Source organism: Macaca thibetana, chromosome 5 (assembly GCF_024542745.1).
Source record: "Macaca thibetana thibetana isolate TM-01 chromosome 5, ASM2454274v1, whole genome shotgun sequence".
Classification (NCBI taxonomy): Eukaryota; Metazoa; Chordata; class Mammalia; order Primates; family Cercopithecidae; genus Macaca; species Macaca thibetana.
Genome location: NC_065582.1, coordinates 137,837,868 through 137,858,677, shown reverse-complemented (window position 1 = coordinate 137,858,677; position 20,810 = coordinate 137,837,868). Strand labels below are relative to the sequence as shown.

The following is a 20,810-nucleotide window of genomic DNA, read 5'->3' as shown; positions in this document are numbered from 1 at the left end:
AAAATTAGCCAGGCGTGGCGGTGCACGCCTGTGGTCCCAGCTATTCGGGAGGCTGAGGCATGAGAATCACTTGTACTTGGGAGGTGGAGCTTACAGTGAGCCAAGATTGTGCCAATGCCCTCCGGCCAGGGCAACACAGTGAGACTCTATCTCAAAAAAGTAAATAAACAAATAAAAGAAGTATTCATTTTGTACAGCTGTATATACTGGAAAAACTGTATTAGGCAAATTTATATACATTTTAGATTTGATCAGACTTTTATAAAAGAATATGAAACTGTATTACAAAGCAACTTATTTAACTTCAGTTAAACTAACCTATGACTTTTGCTTCTTCATCTGTCAAGGTTTTATTGAGAAAAATTTTCTTTACACGAAGAGTATTTCCTGAGGGAAGAATAACTCCTGTTGTTGGCATGGGTGGTTCGCCATCTTTCTGCTGCAAACTGTCTGCTATTACAAGGAAGACTCTGAGGCCTATGTTCATTCTCTTCAAAGGAAAAAAAATTCAAAAGGAAGAGATGAGTGTCATAAATTACCCTTTTTGCATGTTAGAAATATTTCATCAGTAACATCAGAGTGCTGGGGGCTGGAAGGAAGGAAGATAGAAGGAACACTAACCTTTCTGTCCAACATTTTTAACCAGCCGAAGCATTAGAGTTTGCTTTAATATCAAATCCCCAAATGCCACTCACTTACTTCTGAGGCTGACCGGCTTCCTTACTGTCTCTAAGGCTTATAGCAATCCTCTTCCTCAACTCTCCTATCCTCTTATGGTCCCGTCCCCTCCCCTTTCTAGGCAAATGACTTGTCTTCTACTTCACGGAAAGAAAAAAAAAATCATCAACTTTCTTCAATCTCTCTTTACAAATCACACTAATTTACTTATACCTGGACCTCTTCTCCCTCCCTTTTGCTCTTGGTATAGTGAGGGAGTGACAGTCTTCCTAGTTGTTGGAATCTCATCTGTTCTTGCATGTTTGGAAATATTATAGCACCAATTACATCTTTTCTTTCTTGCATCTTCAACATTTTCCTTTCAACTGAGTATATCCCATTTCTCTTAAGTATACTTGCTATCTTAATGGAATAAACTTTCCCCAAATACTTCCCTGAAGCCATTCTCACTCATCAGTGACCATATTGCTGAAAACAGCGGGCCTATTTATAGCATGCTAGTTGATTTTCCAGCAACATGGACAAGGTCAAGTACCCATTCTCTCCTGAAACACTCCCTTCCTTTGGTATCTATGTTCCACTGCTGGCTGTGTCATCTTTATCTGCATTTCAGGTTTGGCCTCCTTTACCTGGGTATTAAATGTTAGACTGCTTCAAGGCAAGGTTCTCCTAGGCTGCCTTCTCCTATCATTATTTATTACCTCCCAAAGCAACTGCATATACTTACATGACTTCAATTACCACCCATACCAGATCACCCACAAATTCTAAGCCTGGCCTCTCTCTGAACTCAGACCCTCAGACCCATCTGACATCTCTTACTTGCATGCCTCTACCTGGATGCCTCAGATTAGACATGTTCAAACCAAATGCATGACTTTGCCCCAGATTTGATTCCTTCTCAATGTTTCTTTTCTCAGTGAATGCTCCTCTATCTGCACCACTACGATCTAAGCCCGAGCTGTCATTATCTTTGATCTACACCAGTGGTCTCTCAAGTGGGGTACACATATCCCAGTGGGTGTGCAAGGTAGCTCAATGGAATATGGGAAGAAAATAAAGCTCTTATTTATATATATTTTTTATCTAAGTAAGATTAAAATTTTAAGCTTCACTCATCTTTATATACGACATAGTACTGGTGCCCTCCCTTGATCTAAGTATCACAAAGTCAGTCACATGTCACATAGTCAAAGATGACACCTTGAAAGCAGCAGAAAAACTCCACAATGTAGTCGAGTTGACAGAGGTAGCTTCACTTATACATTCTTTCAGTGTCTTGCAATTTGCATGTATTTGATTAAATGGGCTAATGGATAATTTTATCTATGTTTAACTAAACTAGCTCTTACAAAAGTTCTTGAAAAGAAAATACGGATTTAAGATAATCCTAACAAAGTAAACCTAATAAATAACAATCACCACGCCCACACACACAAAAAAACCCAGAACTGATTTTTTTTTTACTCCTAGTATGAGAACTTCAGTAAGAAAAAAACTTACTTTCAGAAATAAATTTATTCAATGGGGTGAATATTTTCTTAAAATGGATGTTCAAGAAAATATCTTTTGTTTCATAATTTTTGTTGCTGGAAACCATTTTTGTTGGTAGAAACCAAAAAAATATATAAATAAAAGCTTTATTTTCTTCCCGAATTCCAGTGAACTACCTTCTACACCCACTGGGATACATGTACCCCCAACATGTTAAGTATGTCAGCTATACAAACAATTGTGTTTGCTCACTTTCAAAATCTGGAAATAGTTATTAAACTATCTTAAAAATATTACAAATGAAAAGCTGCATTATCTTTCCAACTCATTGTTAACTACATAAACACATATCTTAGGATTTGACTACACATATCTAGGATCAAGATCATAATTTAAAATAAATAAGAAAAAAGAAAACAGATAACACCTATTTTGCCTTTTTATATTCTCAAATGTAATTAGATTCCAATAAAGAATTTATGAAATATTTTGAAAAACCCTGAAAATCTAACGTCTAAAGAATGAATTAGAGTTTACTATGAATAATGAGACCATGGAAGCAGGATATAACAATCACTTTTTTAATGTTGACTTTTTTTTGGCAGGGGGGGAAAAAATTTTTGTTTTTTCTATAACACCTAGAACATTGCCTGGCACATTTCAGGTGCTCAATAAATGTTGAATGAATGAGATTTATTGAAGAACACATTAAATACAAACAATGTGAAGCAAAACAAACAAACAAACAAAAAAAACCTAAGCACGTTATAACTACCAGGAGCCAGCTGAGCTGACTAACCTGATAAAATTTTCCTTTATTTATTTTTATTTTTATTTTTATTTTTTGAGACAGAGTTTTGCTCTTGTTGCCCAGGCTGGAGTGCAATGGCACAATCTTGGCTCACTGCAACCGCCACCTTCCAGCTTCAAGCGATTCTCCTGCCTCAGCCTCCCTAGTAGCTGGGATTGCAGGCATGTACCACCATGCCCGGCTAATTTTGTATTTTAGTAGAGACGGGGTGGATCAGGCTGGTCTCGAACTCCCGACCTCAGGTGATCCGCCTGTCTCGGCCTCCCAAAGTGCTGGGATTACAGGCATGAGCCACCACGTCCGGCCTCTTTATTTTCTACCACACTTAAACACTATTATTTGCACTCCAGCCTGGGCGACAAGAGCAAAACTCTGTCTCAAAAAAAAAAAAACCTATTATTAAATCATTTGGCCAGCTATTAGAAAGGTTAAGTAACTTGTCCTGAATCACAGCTACTATTAGAAGTAGAGTTGGGATTTGAATCTAAGAGTTCTGATTCCAGAAATCATGCTCTTAAAAAAAAAAAAGTATAGGATTTTACATTATTACATTATAATTTTTTTTTACCTCTGGATTAATGGTGAAAGTTTTAGTAGATTTTCCAACACTGAGAAGATCAAATATTATTTCTTTCATTGCAAAATCCAAGCGTTCCTTAAAAAAAAAAAAAAAAAAAAAAATCCTTATAACTTTCCACTATGTGTTAGGCATCACGCTAAGAATTATAAATATAACATACAATGACAACAACACAGGTTTGTGCCCTAAAAAAGTTCACACTTGAACAGAAGAAAAATACATATGAATTAAGGTCAAAATACATGATTATATTATTTAATTACCAAATAATTTGTTTAATACCCAAACCAACAGAATAAAAGTTTTAAACATTCATTCACCAAAATCATATTAAATTCAGAGTGAAAGAATTCCTAGGATGACAATGAAAGGAAGTCCCAAGACAATAGCCAGGCAGCAGGCCTAGAGAGCAGTGAGTTCATATTGGGTCAGGAAGAATGGGGCTCTAGGAAGGAAATCTCCCAGGGGGTAAAAAAGTTAACTAACAAGATTAACCGATGTTTGAAAGGAGTTTTATAATTCTGGTGGAGTGCTGGAGGAAGGTAACTAATTCAAGGGAGTGGGTACAATTCTGGAAAAAAAGAACAGATGCAATCTAATGTCGCAAGGTTTCTGAACACTTGATCTAAAGCACAATTTGCTTTTATCAATCTTACTGATACTGTTATACTTATCCGATTATCATTACTTTTGTACTCTAGTAAATAACAATGTACTAATTCTGTTTAAATATTCTTTATTTCTTCACTGTCAAAAACAATTGTATTATGGATCATCTAGATTGCTACAGTTTCAGTTGAAAGAGAATAAAATTAATATTCTGGAATCATAGCATTTTCCCATGTTGAGGAGGTAACCTTACCTATGTTTCTCCAAGGTGGATGTCCCAAAAGGAAATGTAACCAAAACCTTGTATTGGCTCATTAACACTCATTTAATCCCCCTCTAATAATCCTTCCTTTACTGCAAAGGCTAGAAAGCTAAACTTGTACTTCTCAGGATCCCATATAACAAAAAACTTGAGGATATATTTCAAACCCTGCCAAGTGATATAATCATGTGAGTCTCTTTGGGAACTGGGATATGTAAAGAGGAGGAGGAAGACAGGGAGAAATGAATCTATTTTACTGGTGAGGACCTTAGCAGATGCTGCATGATTCTGAAGCATACCCACATGTGGTGACTTCCTTGTCTGGTGGCTGTTTCATTTTGGCCAAGATGGCAGCTTCCTCTTTGTCGTTCAGACTAGAATTCGTTTCTTGAGCGCTACTATAAATTCTCTGAGCTATCTATATTCCTTTCAAGATCCCTTTGGGTTTAACTACCTACAGTGGATTCTATTATCAGTACCTAAGAACTGAGATTAATGTAGACTATGAAAATAGTTTTCTAAGAAATCCTTCAAGATACTCAGGAAGTAATTAGTAAATGCACTAAGATTAGGATTATGAGATATGTTGTTTATCCCTCTTCAAATAAAAGTGCTTCCACCTTGCAAGGCTGGTTCAACATACGCAAATCAATAAACGTAATCTAGCATATAAACAGAACGAAAGACAAAAACCACATGATTATCTCAATAGATGCAGAAAATGCTTTTGACAAAATTCAACAGCCCTTCATGCTAAAAACTCTCAACAAATTCACTATTGATGGAATGCATCTCAAAATAGTAAGAGTTATTTATGACAAACCCACAGCCAATATCATACTGAATGGGCAAAAACTGGAAGCATTCCCTTTGAAAACTGGCACAAGACAGGGATGCTGTCTCTCACCACTCCTATTCAACATAGTGTTGGAAGTTCTGGCTAGGGCAATCAGGCAAGAGAACGAAATCAAGGGTATTCAGTTAGGAAAAGAAGTCAAATTGTCCCTGTTTGCAGATGACATGATTGTATATTTAGAAAACCCCATCATCTCAGCCCAAAATCTCCTTAAGCTGATAAGAAACTTCAGCAAAGTCTCAGGATACAAAATTAATGTGCAAAAATCACAAGCATTCTTATACACCAGTAACAGACAAACAGAGAGCCAAATCATGAATGAACTTCCATTCACAATTGCTTCAAAGAGAATAAAATACCTAGGAATCCAACTTACAAGGGATGTAAAGGACCTCTTCAAGGAGAACTACAAACCGCTGCTCAATGAAATCAAAGAGGACACAAACAAATGGAAGAACATACAATGCTCATGGATAGGAAGAATCAATATTGTGACAATGGCCATACTGCCCAAGGTTATTTATAGATTCAATGCCATCCCCATTAAGCTACCAATGACTTTCTTTACAGAATTGGAAAAATCTGCTTTAAAGTTCATATGGAACCAAAAAAGAGCCTGCATTGCCAAGAGAAACCTAAGTCAAAAGCACAAAGCTGGAGGCATCACGCTACCTGACTTCAAACTATACTATAAGGCTACAGTAACCAAAATAGCATGGTACTGGTATCAAAACAGAGATATAGACCAATGGAACAGAACAGAGCCCTAAGAAATAATACCACACATCTACAGCCATCTGATCTTTGACAAACCTGAGAGAAACAAGAAATGGGGAAAGGATTCCCTATTTAATAAATGGTGCTGGGAAATTTGGCTAGCCATAAGTAGAAAGGTGAAACTGGATCCTTTCCTTACTCCTTATATGAAAATTAATTCAAGATGGATTAGTGACTTAAATGTTAGACCTAAAACCATAAAATCCCTAGAAGAAAACCTAGGTAATACCATTCAGGACATAGGCATGGGCAAGGACTTCATGTCTAAAACACCAAAAGCAACGGCAACAAAAGCCAAAATTGACAAATGGGATCTCAATAAACTAAAGAGCTTCTGCACAGCAAAAGAAACTACCATCAGAGTGAACAGGCAACCTACAGAATGGGAGAAAATTTTTGCAATCTACTCATCTGACAAAGGGCTAATATCCAGAACCTACAAAGAACTCAAACAAATTTACAAGAAAAAAACAAACAACCCCATCAAAAAGTGGGCAAAGGATATGAACAGACACTTCTCAAAAGAAGACATTCATACAGCCAACAGACACATGAAAAAATGCTCATCATCACTGGCCATCAGAGAAATGCAAATCAAAACCACAATGAGATACCATCTCACACCAGTTAGAATGGCGATCATTAAAAAGTCAGGAAACAACAGGTGCTGGAGAGGATGTGGAGAAATAGGAACACGTTTACACTGTTGGTGGGAGTGTAAACTAGTTCAACCATTATGGAAAACAGTATGGCGATTCCTTAAGGATCTAGAACTAGAAAAACCATACGACCCAGCCATCCCATTACTGGGTATATACCCAAAGGATTATAAATCATGCTGCTATAAAGACACATGCACACATGTTTATTGTGACACTATTCACAATAGCAAAGACTTGGAATCAACCCAAATGTCCATCAGTGACAGAGTGGATTAAGAAAATGTGGCATATATACACCATGGAATACTATGCAGCCATAAAAAAGGATGAGTTCGTGTCCTTTGTAGGGACATGGATGCAGCTGGAAACCATCATTCTCAGCACACTTTCACAAGAACAGAAAATCAAACACCGCATGTTCTCACTCATAGGTGGGAACTGAACAATGAGATCACTTAGACATGGGAAGGGGAACATCACACACCAGGGCCTATTATGGGGAGGGGGGGAGGGGGGAGGGATGGCATTGGGAGTTATACCTGATGTAAATGACGAGTTGGTGGGTGCGGCACACCAACATGGCACATGTATACGTAACAAACCTGCACGTTGTGCACATGTACCCTAGAACTTAAAGGATAATAATAAAAGAAAAAAAAAAAGTGCTTCCACTTGTGGGTTTTCTTTCTATCTACAAGTGTGTAGATTAATGAAATAAACTTATTCAATGTTGTGTTATGTTTTTAGATGCATAAAAAATTTCAAAGCTCCAAGTGATTACAATAGATTACTCTAACAATTTACATACATACATACTATGAGGTGAAGCACTCACCTGAGCAATGAACTGAATAATCTTCACAAATATGTTGAGAGGTGTGTCACGAGGAACCACACTTCGTGAGCCTTTTGGAAAAAGTGCTGACACTATGCTCATAAGACGACTACAGGGAAAAAGATCTAGTCATAATGAGATCACGACATCAACAGCATATTAGCAAAAAGTTCTTCCTATTCTTCATAATATATTGACAGAATTCATATTTCACCCACAAAGTATAATGTTTACTAAAATTCCCAATAGTGTGTTTTTTTAAAAACAAGAATTTATTTTTAATGCACTTTAAAGCAAAGATGCTCACCTTTGAGTTACAGTGTTGCTTTCACATTTTATTCTAATTACATAAACCCACAATAATCTATACAAAGATTCCAGTGCAACTCGAGACATTTTAGGATCTTTATTCTGTTTGAAAACAAAAGAGAATAAAAATAAATTTATTAAAATATTTGCAATCACTTAAGAGTAAACATATTCTCTGCCAACAACTAAAAGCCCATCTTTTTTGTATTCAGTCTAAAATAGGTTTAAACACACAGGTACGTATTTGGCATAGGGTAAGTATATGGCTCGAAAGTAACCATAAATGTGGAAATTGAGTCATTTCTTATACTTTCAAAAGAAAATACTAAAATTTTATTTACTAAATTTTACTTAGTAAATAAAATTATAGTAGTATTTCTAAGAATTCTAAAATTATACACACAAACTTACTTGATGATAAACAGTTCACACTCCAATACTGACATAACGACTGAAAAAGGATCATTCATTTTTGGCATAATTCATTTGTAGCCCATATACAGTTAAAATTTGGAACACCAAATGGTATTATAGTCATTTGCATTTACGAAATAATGCAGAATATTATGAAGTGTATATCCTTACGAGTGAATAGTGAGTTAAGAGCACGAACTCTAAAACTGGGAAAAACAGGGACTAAATCCAAGCTCCATCCTTGGGCATTGTTATATTATTCTGAGTCACAATTTCCTCATCTCTAAAATGGAGAAAATAGGGTACCTACCTCAGAGGTAAAGTTAGTATCTGTAAAGCACTTGGAAGAGTACCTGGCATGTATTAAACGTTCATTGACTATTAAGTGTTATAATTTTTATTTAGAATGAGGACATTATTTAAATTATTATTATTTAGAATCAGTCATTCCATTTCAATTACAATTTGATCAGCGAACTTTTTCTTCATTCTAGCTGTTGTAAGAAATAGTCCTCAAATGACCAATAAAGCAATGAGATTTAATTGTAAATTTTGAAATGTAGCTAATAATCTCCTTTTTTCACAGAGAAACTATACATCCATTGATTAGTTTTAGATGTACTAATTGTTGTGAATTTACATTTTAGATTTTCACATCTATTTGGATAAAGATTTGACATAATTAAAAATGGAGAATCAGTTACTGTGCTGATTAGACTCTCAGTATCAATCCCTCTCTCCACTGCCAGATCCATAATGATCCCAAATTTCCAATATATAATTTCCAATAAATTCCCCCAGTAATTTCCAATTATGTTTGCTACTAATGTAACTAAAGTAACATATAATGTATACTACAAATATAACAACCAAGCATTCTGTAGTAATGTCTTTAAGAAAACATAATTTTCTTTTCTATCATTTAAGTCTAAGATATCACATGTCAAAATAGTTCAGCCAGGAGTTAGGAAGGTAGAGAGAAATGAATAGGCAGAGCATGAAGGATTTTTAGGGCAGCGAAAATACGCTGCATGATACTATAATGGTAGAGACATGTCATTATACATTTGTCCAAACCCATAAATGTACAACACACCAAGAGCAAACTCTAATGTAAGCTGTGGGCTTTGTGTGATAAAGATGTGTCAATGTATGTTTACCAGTTTTAACAAATGTATCACTCTGAAGGGGGATGCTGCTTATGGGGGAAGCTAGGTATGAGGGGGGTAGGGAAATTTACCCACAGGAAATCTCGGTACCCTCCTCTCAATTTTTCTGTGAACCTAAAACTGCTCTAAAAAAAATAAAGTCTTAAATAAGTCCCATTAGTTTTTAGGTACACATGACATAACACTTTCATACTGTTAAACTGTAATTTCAAAATATTATTAAAAATAATACATTAAAAATATTTAAGTCCTATTCTACATAAAAACTGTTACCATATGAATGATTAAATATAAAAGTATTTGGATTATCTTAAGTGATGAGGTCTCTGGCATGAAAAAACTTGATTTTCAAACAAAGCTGGCATTCACACAATGACAAAACAGCAAGGTGAGAAGTGATAAAAATCAATTATTATTTTTTCAGCTGCTACAATGCTGCTATATGTCTGAATAATAAAATCATCCTAAATTTATCTGAGCTTTAAACAAAGATATTCAATCTAATTTGAATAATTATACAAATAAAAATCTAATGAACTTAATATAAAACAAAATTTTGGTATGTCAGTAATATATCTTTGACCACCATCATTTTAATGTTTCTTCCTTTTTTTCTACTGTGAACTAAAAAAAATGATTTGTTTAAAACCCAAACCAGTAAAGCCACACATGGTGGTGCAAGCCTGTAGTCTCAGCTTGAACCCAGGAGTTGGGAGTCTAGCCTGGGTTAGTAAGACTCTCTCTCTGAAAAAATTAAAACAAACAAACAAAAAAACCCCCAAATCAATAGGATAAAGTTTTAAAAATTAATTTGTCAATATTGTATTCCATTAACTTAAAGAGTATACTTGGTTTGTAACACAAAGGATAAATGCGTGAGGGGATGAATACCCATTCTCCATGATGTGCTTACTTCACATTGCATGCCTGTATCAAAACATCTCATGTATTCCATAAATATATATACCTACTATGTACCCACAAAAATTAAAAATAAAAACAACAACAAACTATATTCAAAAATCTGAGCTACTATCCCTTAATTTCACTGGAAATTTTTAAAACATTTTCATTTATAGCAGCTAGAAAATGTTTGTTAAATAGAATATTTTAAAATTAGGAATTTTGGTGAAGAATCAGCATTCAGTATCAGTTCTATTTCTTAAATTCAACTTCTTGAGGCTACACTGATATTAAACCCTCTGAAGAATGTTTCTGCTGTGTGCTACTCTTCTCTTAAAATATTAGAAGCAGGTTGGAATAAATACATTAGACATGCAATGCAACGATGGGAAAAGGAAAACAAATGCCACGCTTAAAGGAAATAAAGCAGTATTTTACTTTGTAATGTTTACACAACTCACCTGGAGTGTTTCTATTTGTTTTCTGATACTGTTGTTAGATGGCATCTAAATAAAGCAATGTGAGACAGCAAACATAAACATGAGATGCAGCACATGCATGTTAGATGAAAATAAGCACAAAACAAGATAGCTCTTCACCAAGGTCTCTATTTAGAAGAAATTTGAAATGTCCAAGACAGTGGCCAAAAACACTAAGTAAAAAAAATTTCACGATTTGGGCATCATGTGAGATACACCTATAATATTCCAACTAAGAGAAAACAAAGTTTTAACTCCCTAATTTTTCTTAGAATTTTTCTTAAAGCACTGTATTTCAGTTCAAACAACTTTAAATTTTTAAATGAAAATAAGTATAGATTGTTGAAAAAAACTCCAAATTATTTTCCTATGATATCTACTCTTATTATTTACCTATCTCTCTTAATAATTCTCCAGAAACTTTAAACAATCACTTTTCACACAAGCACCTAAATTGATATAGATATGGGAATGGGAGACTACCAAATTCTGCTTGGGACAAAAATTAAAGATTTAACTTTTCAGTGAAAATAATGTTGACACTGTGTCACAAGCTATTTATGGGCATATAGGGATAAAGCTCATTTTTCATGGTCATCAACTTTAAAACCTGGTATGATAATTTTTTAAAACTGTGTAATATCATAAGGTGTCTTGAACTTCATCATATTTATTCTTATGATTCTAGAGAATAATGCCTTTTTAATATCCTCAAATTATTGCTAACATGTTTTCCTAAAATATTCAGTGCTTATATCCAACAACATTCCTTATACTACATTCAGAAGTAACATGGTGGACCAGAAGAGCAAGAGCTATGGAACTATGTGAATATGGACACAAATCCATGCTGGCTCCTGAAACATGGGTTACTTGTTTGTCTTCTTTCAGCCTCATGTACAGTAAAAATCAAATGAGATTCTGTACTTAGAGGATGCAGCATCCTAAAAAGTAATAAAAACCAGTCATAAGAAGTATTGGTCTAGGCTGGGCACAGTGGTTCACACCTGTAATCCCAGCACTTTGGGAGGCTGAGGCAGGGGGATAACTTGAGGTCAGGAGTTTGAGACCAGCCTGGCCAATATGGTGAAATCTCATCTCTACTAAAAATACAAAAATCAGCAGGGGGTGGTGGCAGACGCCTGTAATCCCAGCTACTCAGCAGGGTGAGGCAGGAGAATTAATTGAGTCCAGGAGGTGAAGGTTGCAGTGAGCCGAGATTATGCCACTGCACTACTGCCTGGGTAACAGTGTGAGACTTCATCTCAAAAAGAAAAAAAAAAAAAAAAAAAAAGGTATAGATCTAATAAAAGGAAATTGTTTTAGGCTTTTAGTATTAAGAGATTAAATGGATCTCAAAATAATTTAGGTAACGCCTTTATCTTGGATCAATTTTCCCTATACATAAAATAAATAACTGTTACAACAGATAACTAGCATAGCTTTTCCTTCAAGGCTCAACTCCTTACCTCAACTACGCAGAGCAGCCACATTATCTAAGACTTAATAAACATGAGCCAATTCATAAAATTTCTGCTGAATAGAGCCTTAATGTAAGTTAAGGGTTAATGGCCAAGACAATTATATTCAAATCCTCATGCTAAGTGGTTCTTATCTCCTTTAGCCTGGCAGATTGACATAGCCATTAATGAAAATGAACAATATGCCAGAAATATTTAACAGGAGGTAAGGGTTCAAAGAAAACAGAGCATTTAAATGAAAGCCTTAAGACAAAAAAAGTTAAGGTACTGTGAAGTATTGCAAATATGTTAGGTGAAACGTATATATATAAAAATTCCAACAAGCAACAGAAAAGTATGAACTGTCATGAAACAAAGCAGTCTTCCAGAAACATTTAAATGTGTATCTTAAAAATATTTTAATGAATGTATGAAAAATCATACTATTCAGAAAAATGATCAATTCTCTTTTAGTCCCTATACCTGTACAAATTACCAAAACTAAGAACAGAAACAAGTATAATGTAATTAATTAAATAAAATTTATTTCCTGGTTGCATGACATAAAGAGTTTAATCAATTTGATTTGGCCCTGGAAATTTTCATAAATAGTCAAAGAAGGTATATAAATTCTCATCCAAACATGAGTAATATCAATGTTTATCTAGAAGGAAAATAGACAAAAACATTTCTCAAAGTAGCATATATCCCATATACCTAAGAAACTGAGGCAGTTTTGAAAATGATACATAAAATCATGAAAAAGACGTACAGGATAACATCCAGTGGATCATTCCTGAAGTATGAAAGAAGAGCCAGTCCTATTTCTACAATAGCACAACAAGCTGCAGAGCCAGAGACAAATCACTTACTCTATCTGCCTTGGTTCCGTTATCTTCAAAGTATAAGGTTTTCAGTCTCAAATCTAACTTAGAGGAATGCCAGGAAATGGAATGTCATGCCTGCAATATTTCTATAACTTGCAAGCAAATACTCAAATAGGCTCATCTAAGTATATATCAAAAGAATATTCAAATCAAGCATTCACACGACATGCAGCTGAAGAATATTCCCACACTTTGTCAGAATTGTGTTCCTACCCAGAGAAGAAAAGAGGATCCTGCCAGCAGAGCATCCTGGGAAGAAAATGATCCTTCTATCTCTCACAGTTTTGTTTTCAGGACTAAGAAAGGCTGAATATGGATGTGCCAAATAATGTTAGTGACAAGTACCCTTTCATTCAAGTCAGAATCATTTCAGGAGCTTTTACATCTGTGCGGATCCAGTACCAACTTTTAGATATGGCTGGGCATATTTAAATGTGAATTTACTGATATTATCAAAGCTTTTTCTCATATCGCTCAGACTTAAACCAACATTACTGATTTTCTCAAAAGACAAAATAAGTATCTAGAAGGTTTTGTGAGATTAATACTCTATAATTCTAAAAGAATTAACAAATATTCCTAGATTTAAGATAAATATCACTAAAAAATGTACAATTTTGCATTCATTAGGACAAACTAAATTTTCAATCAAAAGTTTACTCATATCTATACACGATTCCCTACAGAAGAAATAAAGTATGTATAAGAAAAGGAATGTGGCAAAGTGTTACTATTCAAGTATACCAATAGTAACAAAAGTTTCATTATGCACTGTTTATAACCAATTTATTGCATAAACAAAATATACCAGTCAGTATTTACACATCAGAAGTGTGATTACATCTTACCTTTAAATGTGACAAACAGTTCTGTAGGAAAATATGCCAGTTATTTAAAAAAAATTGTTTCTGACTGACACATAAAAGGCAGGTAATTAGCGGATATAAAGCCTATAGGAGACAGGGAAAAGACAGAATTAACATTTTTCATCGAAAAGCACTGGACTTTTAAATTTTATATTTCATTTATTCTCATAAGCAAGGAAACAAATCTTTTAAGCAGTTTTCCAATTTGTAATAAGAAATATAATCTCATAGAATAATCTAACACAGAAAGATAAAGGGTAAATTTTCTATGAGGAAAATTCCTTGACTGAGCATACCTCTCTGAGTTAGAACATGCTATTAGTTCTCCCTCAACCCATTAGTCCCTCATCCATTTTGTGGTTATGACTAGTCCCTGGGATCAGATAACAGACAGCATTAAAGGTTTAGCTTTCTGTTTGTCAAATATGTAACTTCCCGATGGCTACATTAAGTACTCTAAGCCTCACTTTCCAAACACATAAAGTGAAGGACAATAATCACAAATATTTTACAGGGTTGTGAAGCTTAAAGTAAGACAAAAAAAGTACAAAGTACTTAGTTCAATGCCTGGCACAATCCATGTTTACTATTACTGTATCTCTAGTTTAGATGGTCAAATATTTGACCAATTCTCCAAACCTTCTCCAAGCTACATAAAAGTTATGTGAAACAGACAGGTAGAAAAAAATGCCTTTACTCTCTGAATAGAAAAGATGTAAACAGACAGAAAACAGCTGCTAAAATCACTTTATGACAGTGATCCCCTGAGGTTACAACATATTTTTACTGTATCTTCTCTGTGTTTAGATACACAAATATTATTCTGTTACAACTGCCCACAATAATCAGTACAGTAACATGCTGTACAGGTTTGCAGCCTGGGAGCAATAGGCTATACCATATAACTTAGGTGTGTAGTAGGCTATACTATTTAGGTTTGTGTAAGTACATTTAACGATGTTTGCACAATGAAATAGCCTAACGACACATTTCTTAGAACATATTTCTATTATTAAGCAATGCATGACTACCTAGAAGAAAGTCTGAACAACTCAACAAACGCAGAGCTAGTAAAATTCAGAACAGAACATTTAAATAGAGCAACGCAAAAAATATGTATGTAAAACTTGCCCTTGTATTGCACTTCAGGGATTTTATAATTTCAGATTTTACCATTCTCTTTAATCTCCACTGAATTCATAAATCAATTATAAAAATCCCAATTAAATATGAAAAGGTTTGAAATGTTTCTTAATACCAATGAATGCTTCTTTCTTGAGCTCAGTTCAAAAGTAGTCTGATAAAGCATCTCCACAAAATTTTTCAAACAGGGAACATTCACTTCATTTTTAACAGTCTAGTAAAAAGATAATGCAAACAAAGAAAATGATTACAGACGTTAGATTAAACTATACAAAGATTACAAGAACTTTCTGTAAGGTTTGAAATTGGTTAATAATTCACTGAGACTTTCACTGAAGTATTACAATGTGCCAAGTGACCAAATGGTAAGTACATAAGATAAACCTGGTCCCAGCCCTGAGTGCACAAAGTGGGAATACAAGCTAAGAGGACACAGTATAACAGGTCCACTGAGGGCAAATTCTCTGCGCTCCTGGAGCACTCAAAAGGGGCCCCTATGGAAAAACTCAACAAGGAAGTAACATCTAAGCTGCATCCAACATCTCTTACCAGAAATACTGCTAAAGCCTCCCATTTAACCTTGCTGGCCTTATCTCCCACCCTCTGCCCATGTGCATGGGGACCCAGCTTTAGGAGCTTCCTTGCTGTTCCTAAAACGCAACAAAGCATTTCTTGCCTTAGGATGTCTATGCTGGGGCCTGCTGCCCGAGAAGCTCCTCCCACAGACACAGGAAGTCTTACTGTCTCATTCCTTTAGTTTTTGCTCAATTGCTACCAACTCTTTTGAGGTGGTGGTCTTTCCTAATCATACTCTTTTTAAAATTTCAACTCCCTCACCCCTTTGGCAATCCTATGCCCCCTACCCTGTTTACATTTCTTCACATTACTCTCCACAATCTGACATACTACCTATTTTATACACTAGTTTATTTTCAATCCTGCAATATACGGTACTAGGGAGTCTTTCCTATCATATTCATTGTTGTGTTCCCTTGTGCATAGATGAAGACCTGACAAACAGAATGCACTCAATACATAAATAAGTAAAGAAAGAGAAGCCAGCTAGAGAAAGAGGGGAGGGAGGTTACCAGAGAGGCATGAATGTTCCAGGCAGGAGCTGTATGTGCAGAGGCCTAGTATTATGGGTTGAATCATATCCCCCAAAATTCATGTTGAAGTCCTAACCCCACACACATCAGAAGGTGACTTCATTAGGAAATAAGTCATTGCAGATCACATTAATTAAGTTAGGATCGGGAAGACCCTAATCCACATAACTGGTGTCCTTTTAAAAAGGGGAAATTTGAACAGAGACATACACTCAAGGAGAATGCCATGTGACAATGAAGGCAGGGAGCAGAACCATGCTTCTACAAGCCAAGAAACACAAAAGATTTTCAGTACACACGAGAGGCTAAGCGAGGGGCATGGAGCAGGTTCTTCCTCACAGCCCTTAGAAGGAACCAACCTGCTGGCACTTTGATTTCACATGCTAGCCTCCATAAATATGAGACAATATACATTTCTGTTGTTAAGCTATCCAGTTTGTACTACTTTATTACGGCTGCCCTAGCAGGCTAATAAACCTGGACACAAAAGCAAATATGATATAAAAGAATCAGGCAACATGAAGATAATGGACCATTGTCAAGAGCCTCTCTTCCTATAACCTGCTCCTTTTGATGAACTGCCTTAAAAACTAAAACCTAATCTCAGCCATCTGGGAGAAAAAAAAAAGGATGATCAAACAAAGGAGGAAGTGCAAATGATCATTTGGAAGGAATAAGCAGTAATTCAAACAACTTACAGGAAAAGAAATCAAAGTGCATATCTAATAAAAGACTAAAACTGACATGACTTATACATGATAGCCTGTTTTCTTTTTTATAAAATGAGCCCAATTCATATGGCTAAAAACTGGGTGGGAGGAAACGGGAGCTGTGTAACTCAAATAAACCACTTGTAAACCGTTAACTTATGAGTTTTGTGTGTCCCCATTTTTTAAAATCTTCAATGCAAAACAAGTTTAAAAAAAACATGTCAGTCACTCCCATTAATATTTTAAATTCTTAACTTTTAAAACAATTCTCTGTTCACCTTTTCTAAACATGCTTTAAAGGGAGGATCTGAATACTATAAACCAATTCATATAAGTCCATAGGTCACAAGTCAGTGAATTCAATGTTTAAAAGTGAAAGCCAAAACAGTTCAATTTTTCAATACGTAATACATTTCTTCATTTTTTGAGATTTTAACTAGAATAAAATCTGAACAAAACTAATGTAATTAATTTCCATTTCCAGCCAAGATGGAGTGAAGGGAGCTGGATTTCCCCTACCATCTGACACAACCAAAAAAACAAAATACATGAAATGATATCTAAAACACTGTATGATCAACAAAAGGAAGAGACCTCTGAGCAACAGGAAGCAAATGAGATGAGTCCTCCCATGGCCATAGCTTATTGTCATGTAAGTATTTTTAGGAAAAAAATGAAAGTATGAGGTTGATAAGGTTCTTGTATAACATACAAATTGTACGAAAATAAAAAAACATACTTACAGCAGCTACAGGGATAAGAATCTCCACAAATAAACCAGCAAGTGCATGTTTTATGTCTTTATCTTTCACTTCTAAGAAATACTGAGCACATTCCTTAAAGGGAAAGAGGGTATATACTTAGATTAACAAAAGAGGAAAGGTTAAAGAATTTGTAATATCACAATAATTTTGTGAACACTCTACCATTTTACCAAAAAACTAAGGTCAATGCATCTTCAAGTCAAAAAACAAAGTTTGCCAGGCGTGGTGGCTCAAACCTGTAATCCCAGCACTTTGGGAGGCTGAGGCGGGCAGATTACCTGAGGTCAGGAGTTTGAGACCAGCCTGGCCAGTGTGGTGAAATCCCGTCTCTATTTAAAAAAAAAAAAAAAAATTAGCCAGGCCTGGTGGCAGGCACCTGTAATCCCAACTACTTGGGAGGCTGAGGCAGGAGAATCGCTTCAATCAGGAAGGTGGAGGCTGCAGTAAGCCGAGATCATGCCACTGCACCCCAGCCTAAGTGACAGAGTGAGACTCTGTCTCAAGGAAAAACAAACAAAAAAAATAATTTACACTTATGACAACTTAACACATGGAATAAGAGACTAAAATTGATGCCATTCATTTACGTATATTTTGTTTCTTTTAAAAAGTCATGAAGAGCAAGAACTGTAGGCTTGCTCTATTTAGTGTCATTTAGAAGGTATATCACCTGCATAAATTGAAATGATGCTTCAAAATCTTCTACAGGATACATTTTTACTCGAAAAAATTTCATTCCCATTATTAAGCTGATGACACTTTGTACCACATGTGGGCTTTGTTCCTTTTGTCGCAGTTCTTTTAATTCTGTCACAAACTTCTTCCTTACAGCCTGAAACCTTTAATATACATGGAGACAGCATTTGATTTGAATTAAAAACACTAATTTCCACATGATATTTAAGGGTAAAAATCAAAAGGTATGCTACCTAAATATCATCTCCTTTCTCTACCTTCATTACAATTGCCAGAAAGGCACACAGAGGAAAATAAAAATTGCTACTATAAATTTGCTGTCCATTTATTTTAAAATTAAATTAAAAGTTTCTGAAGGAGAAATAATAGGATTTCGTTATTCCTATATTAACAATATACCACCATTACCATTTAATTAATAACCATAAAAAAAATCAAAAAATCCACCCATAAAACATCATCATGTAAATTAGTGTCTCCAACTTTTAAGGCTCTTTTTATATAAAATCTGCAATTAGTTATATGGAGAGCATATTGAAGACTATAAAGTTTTTCACAGAGATAAGCCAATCAATCCTACAGTACTAATTATCACTTAAAATCAATACATCACTACACTGGCAAAAGGCTTTTGAAATGTGAGTATCATCCTGGATTCAAATCACAATTGTTAAAGCTAGTAAGCTTTTCTTAGCTTACATTTGAAAAGGACATCTAATAGTTTATTAATCAATAATACTTAATTATCCACCTCCCCCCTATATATTATGAAACAACTAAAGATTTTACTGATAATGTTACTTGGGGAAGCCAGTTTCTTAAAGTTAAAAAAACTTCAAAGCATGCTTTCCAATGGTCACTGACTACAGTGAGAAGAACAACAACAACAAAAAAAATTAACAAAATATGGATACATGATTGAAATATAACATCTATTTTGATTTTAATCTTGGAGACTATGATACCATTTTTCATGATTGTATTCTTTAGCACTTCATTAAGAAAATTTTTATAAAATGGATAAACTCTTTCCATTGAAATATTAGAATCTAAGGATTTTTTCCTTTTGTTAAACTACTTATAAAAATTATTAGTCACTACAAACCAAGAAAACACATACACCAAGATTCAAATACACCCCCAACCTTTATCTCCTTCTCTTCCCCACTCCCACTCAACCCCACCACCTGCCCCCTTAGGTGCTATCAGCCTAACTCAAAGTGGATCCTTTCACATTTTCTCCCATGCTTATTACATGCATGAGCAGAAAACACCTTAACATTGCTCTAAAGTGGCATTTCTCCTACCACTAGCCAGGTGAGGCTGAGTACCATTTCATACATTTATTTACTGGCTGTTTGGACTTACTATCCTTGCCATCTAGAGTTAACTTAGCCATGATGGAGTGTCTCCTGGATCCAACTTGCTAATATATTATTTAGAATTTCTGGTCTATATTCCTGAGATAGAAACTCAGTTTTGACAAAAATAAAAATAACATAAACAAACTGACATAAAGAGAAATACATCACTGCTCATATCTATGTTTTTGTGTCAATCTAATTACATGTGAGATATTAATATGATACTGTCGATGTCTAAATCATTTGAAATACTAAAACCATAAGATATTAAAAAATTATCATCTATCTCTAAATTACTTAAAATACTCAAACCATATTCTAAGTTCTATAGTATTGGCTATACAAGGGTTCCTAGTATATTAAAAAATTTAAAAATATGCTAAATAAAATATTTCACTTAATATGAAAATGCAAACTACTTAAACATTAATAATAATTTTACCTGCCTTCTTAGAATTTAGAAAGGTTGTTTGTTATATGATGATTTCAGGGCCAAAGACTCTTTAAAACACATCCAAGAAAATACCATTTGATACTTTTTTCCTTATAAATTTCCCAGTAGTAACAAAGGAAATCCAAAATCTCCCATAATTGTTACAGCAACCACAAATTGCTAATGACAAATATATTTTACTGTTTACTAAAGTGATGGCTCAGTACAACTCAGTGTGTATAACTCCTAATGAATAACACTTTTAACTGAGTAATCTGGTATCTTTCATCTTTCCTTTTTGGTGTCTCTTTTACCAGTTCAAACTCTGTTTAGCATTAAAACAAATATGATTAGAAAACACTGCATTGCTATCTGAGGAATAAAAGTTCTCACCTGGAAAATAATTATTAGCTCTGTAAAGAGTCTCTAAAAAAAGCTTCTAACAGAATTGTTAAAAATAGGGAAAAAGATAGTGTCCTAACTATGGTTGGCAATTTCTGATTTGTTCGATTCAGACATTTATAGAAAACCCCAAATAAA

General features: G+C 34.7%; 1 protein-coding gene across 19 annotated transcripts in view; it reads right to left on the bottom strand.

The window, feature by feature from the left end:
* FRYL (FRY like transcription coactivator) overlaps positions 1-20,810 on the bottom strand; it is a 287,021-nt gene that overhangs the window by 103,549 nt on the left and 162,662 nt on the right. For 17 of the 19 annotated variants that reach the window (XM_050790052.1, XM_050790064.1, XM_050790057.1 and 14 more), the window contains 9 exons: positions 18,448-18,616; positions 17,757-17,849; positions 15,310-15,408; positions 14,034-14,135; positions 10,821-10,865; positions 7,872-7,975; positions 7,565-7,673; positions 3,552-3,638; positions 319-490 (listed from right to left, as the gene is read on the bottom strand). In XM_050790052.1, the coding sequence (XP_050646009.1) occupies positions 319-490; positions 3,552-3,638; positions 7,565-7,673; positions 7,872-7,975; positions 10,821-10,865; positions 14,034-14,135; positions 15,310-15,408; positions 17,757-17,849; positions 18,448-18,616 (980 nt within the window). The remainder of the gene's footprint in view (positions 1-318; positions 491-3,551; positions 3,639-7,564; positions 7,674-7,871; positions 7,976-10,820; positions 10,866-14,033; positions 14,136-15,309; positions 15,409-17,756; positions 17,850-18,447; positions 18,617-20,810) is intronic. The other 2 variants (XM_050790050.1, XM_050790051.1) reach the window with 1 other exon arrangement.